The sequence below is a fragment of the Myotis davidii genome, unplaced genomic scaffold, assembly GCF_000327345.1.
Source record: "Myotis davidii unplaced genomic scaffold, ASM32734v1 scaffold281, whole genome shotgun sequence".
In the NCBI taxonomy this organism is placed as follows: domain Eukaryota; kingdom Metazoa; phylum Chordata; class Mammalia; order Chiroptera; family Vespertilionidae; genus Myotis; species Myotis davidii.
The window spans coordinates 4216224-4218919 of record NW_006293784.1 but is presented as its reverse complement, the minus strand read 5'-3'; the positions used below and the strand labels follow the sequence as shown (position 1 = coordinate 4218919).

At 35.4% G+C, this 2696-nt stretch overlaps 1 protein-coding gene across 10 annotated transcripts in view; it reads left to right on the top strand.

Moving 5' to 3' along the window:
• Positions 1-2696, top strand: part of KIAA0586 (KIAA0586 ortholog) — a 106292-nt gene that overhangs the window by 66090 nt on the left and 37506 nt on the right. For all 10 annotated transcript variants that reach the window (XM_015566482.1, XM_015566484.1, XM_015566480.1 and 7 more), the window contains one exon: positions 883-1037. In XM_015566482.1, coding sequence (XP_015421968.1) covers positions 883-1037 — 155 coding nt within the window. The remainder of the gene's footprint in view (positions 1-882; positions 1038-2696) is intronic.

The window sequence follows — 2696 nt, the reverse complement described above, 5'->3', positions numbered from 1 at the left end:
GGGCAGGAGCCTCTCCCACCTCCACAGTAGTGCTAAGGATGTCCGGCTTATGGCTTAGGCCCACTATCCGGAGTGCATGAATTTTGTACACCGGGCCTCTAGTTAAGTGTAATATAAATGTACAGTGATATTAGATAAATATCTTTTATTGTTCTTATTGTCTTCTGTGTTTTGTTTTGTTAATCCTCACCAGAGGATATTTTTCCATTGATATTTTTAGAGAGAGTGGAAGAGAGAGGGAAAGACAGAGAGAAACATCGATGTGAGAGAAACACATTGATTGGTTGCCTCCTGCACAAGTCCCAAGCAGGGCCCAGGCCAGGGAGGAGCATACAACCAAGGTACATGCCTTTGACTGGAATTGAACCTGGAACCCTTTAGTCTGCAGGCCAACACTATCCACTGAGCAAAACTGGCTAGAACTCTTATTGTCTTCTTTTTATTGATTTGATTGAGATACCATTTGGATAAGGAAAAGAGGAACTCAATCATTTGAAGAAAAATATTTATAGAACAGAGCTAAGCAATTTCTAGTCAAGAAATTGCCCCTTGCTTTAAGGGCTATATTTTAGAATAGAAAATACTGTATTGACTTTTCCTGATAGAAAGGTAGGCAGAAGTGTTATGGTTTGGGTTAGACTGCATGAGCAACTTGTTGATTGGAAGCTTAGAATATTCAATAGATTTGTTTGAACAGAGGCACTTTTTGTATTCTCTATGAGCTTTGGTTTTAATTGCAATAAAGGCTTGGTACCAGGTGTTTGGTTACTACTTCTAATTCTGCAGGTAAGAAATATTGATAATTTTAGCCAATTATTTATTCTGTGTCTAAGATAAATTAAAGAATTTATTTTAACTTTTTGTTTAAATATTTGATAACAGGTGGTGGTTCTGAAGATGCATGTGCTAGTCATGGTCCAATGAGTTTGAAAGAATTGGGGTTGCAGCCAGATTCTCATCTTGCTCTTCCCACAACACGTCCAACAGCACAAGAAAATTATGTTAAATTTTCAGTAGCAGCTGGAGATTTTCCTCAGGTATCCAATCAGTAGCACTTGTATTTTATTTAAAGTGAAAATAGTTACACTGAAAAAATAGGATAATTACTCTCCAAGAGGAACAAAATGCTCATGTTATTAAGTATAGTTTTATATCTGTGTGATAGCAATGGATATCACATTGTGGGTTAATTTACTTTATAAGGATTCGTTGTATGGTGTTGTGTAGCATAGCATGATGTTGAGGGTGAAAGCCAAAAATATGTAAAATAAAAATTGTTTATGTAACACCACTATGTAGGGTTCAGTATTAACAACCTATGATCAAGAAAAGATCAGGAAAACTAATTAATAATGAATAAATATTTGTTAATAACTTCTGTAGAAAATAAAAATAGTTTTTAACTTGGGTTAGGCAAAAATGACACCAGAAACATTATCCATGAAAGTAAAAGTTAATACATTGATCTTATCAAAATAAGAACTTCTGTTCTTCAAGACACACTGTTAAGAATATGAGTAGACCATCCATAGACTGGGGAAAAATACTTTCAAATCACTTATCTTATAAAAGGCTTATGTCCAGAATATGTGAGGAACAGAATTCAATATTAAGAAAACAGTCTGCCATGGCTGGGTGGCTCCTTTGGTTGGAGCGCCATCCGGTACACCAAAGGGTGGTTGGTTCAACTCCTTGTCAGGGCACATACCTAGTTTGCAGGTTTTATCCTGGTTGGGGTGCGTAGTACATTTTTAGGTACATCTTACACACACACACACACACACACACATCAATAAAACATTCTCGGGTGAGGATAATGGAAAGAGGGAGGGAGGGAGGGAGGAAACAATCCAATTAACAAGTAGATCAAGTATTTGGAAAGATACCTTACCTAAAGAAGATATACTGATGGCAAGTTAGCACATAAAAAGAATCTCAGTATTATTAATCATTAGGAAAATGCTAACACCACAAAGAAATACTATTTTTTATTTTTTATTTTTTTAAGAAATACTATTTTTTAATTTAAATTTTATTTTTCAATTACAGTTAACATTAAGTATTATTTTGTAGTACTTTTAGGTATATAGGCATGGTGGTTAGACAATCATATACTTTACAGTGTTCCCCTGATATTTCCAGTACCTACCGGGCACCATACATAGTTATTTCAATATTATTGACTATATTCCCTTGGTTGTACTTTTATATCCCTGTGACTATTTGGAACTACCAATTTGTACTTTTAAATCCCCTTTTTTCATCCACCTCCCAGCCCCCTTGTCCTCTGGTAACCATCAGTCTGTTCTCTGTATCTATGAGTCTGTTTCTATTTTGTTTATTCATTTATTTTGCTCTTTAGGTTCCACATCTAAATGAAATCACAAGGTTTGGTCTTTCTTTGACTTGTTTCACTTAGCATAACACCCTCTAGGTTCATCCATAATAACGCAAATTGTAAGATTTCATTCTTTTTTTGTGGCCAAGTAATATTTCACTGGATACCACAATTGTTTTATCTGCTTGTCTGTTGATGGGTACTTGGGTTGCTTCCAAATCCTGACTATTTAAAATAACACTGCAGTGAACATGAGGGTGCATATATTCTTTTTAAAAACATATTTATTTATTGTTGATAGTATTACAGATGTCTCCCACTCCCCGCTCCCTTAATTCCCTCCTCCCAGCTCCTACCC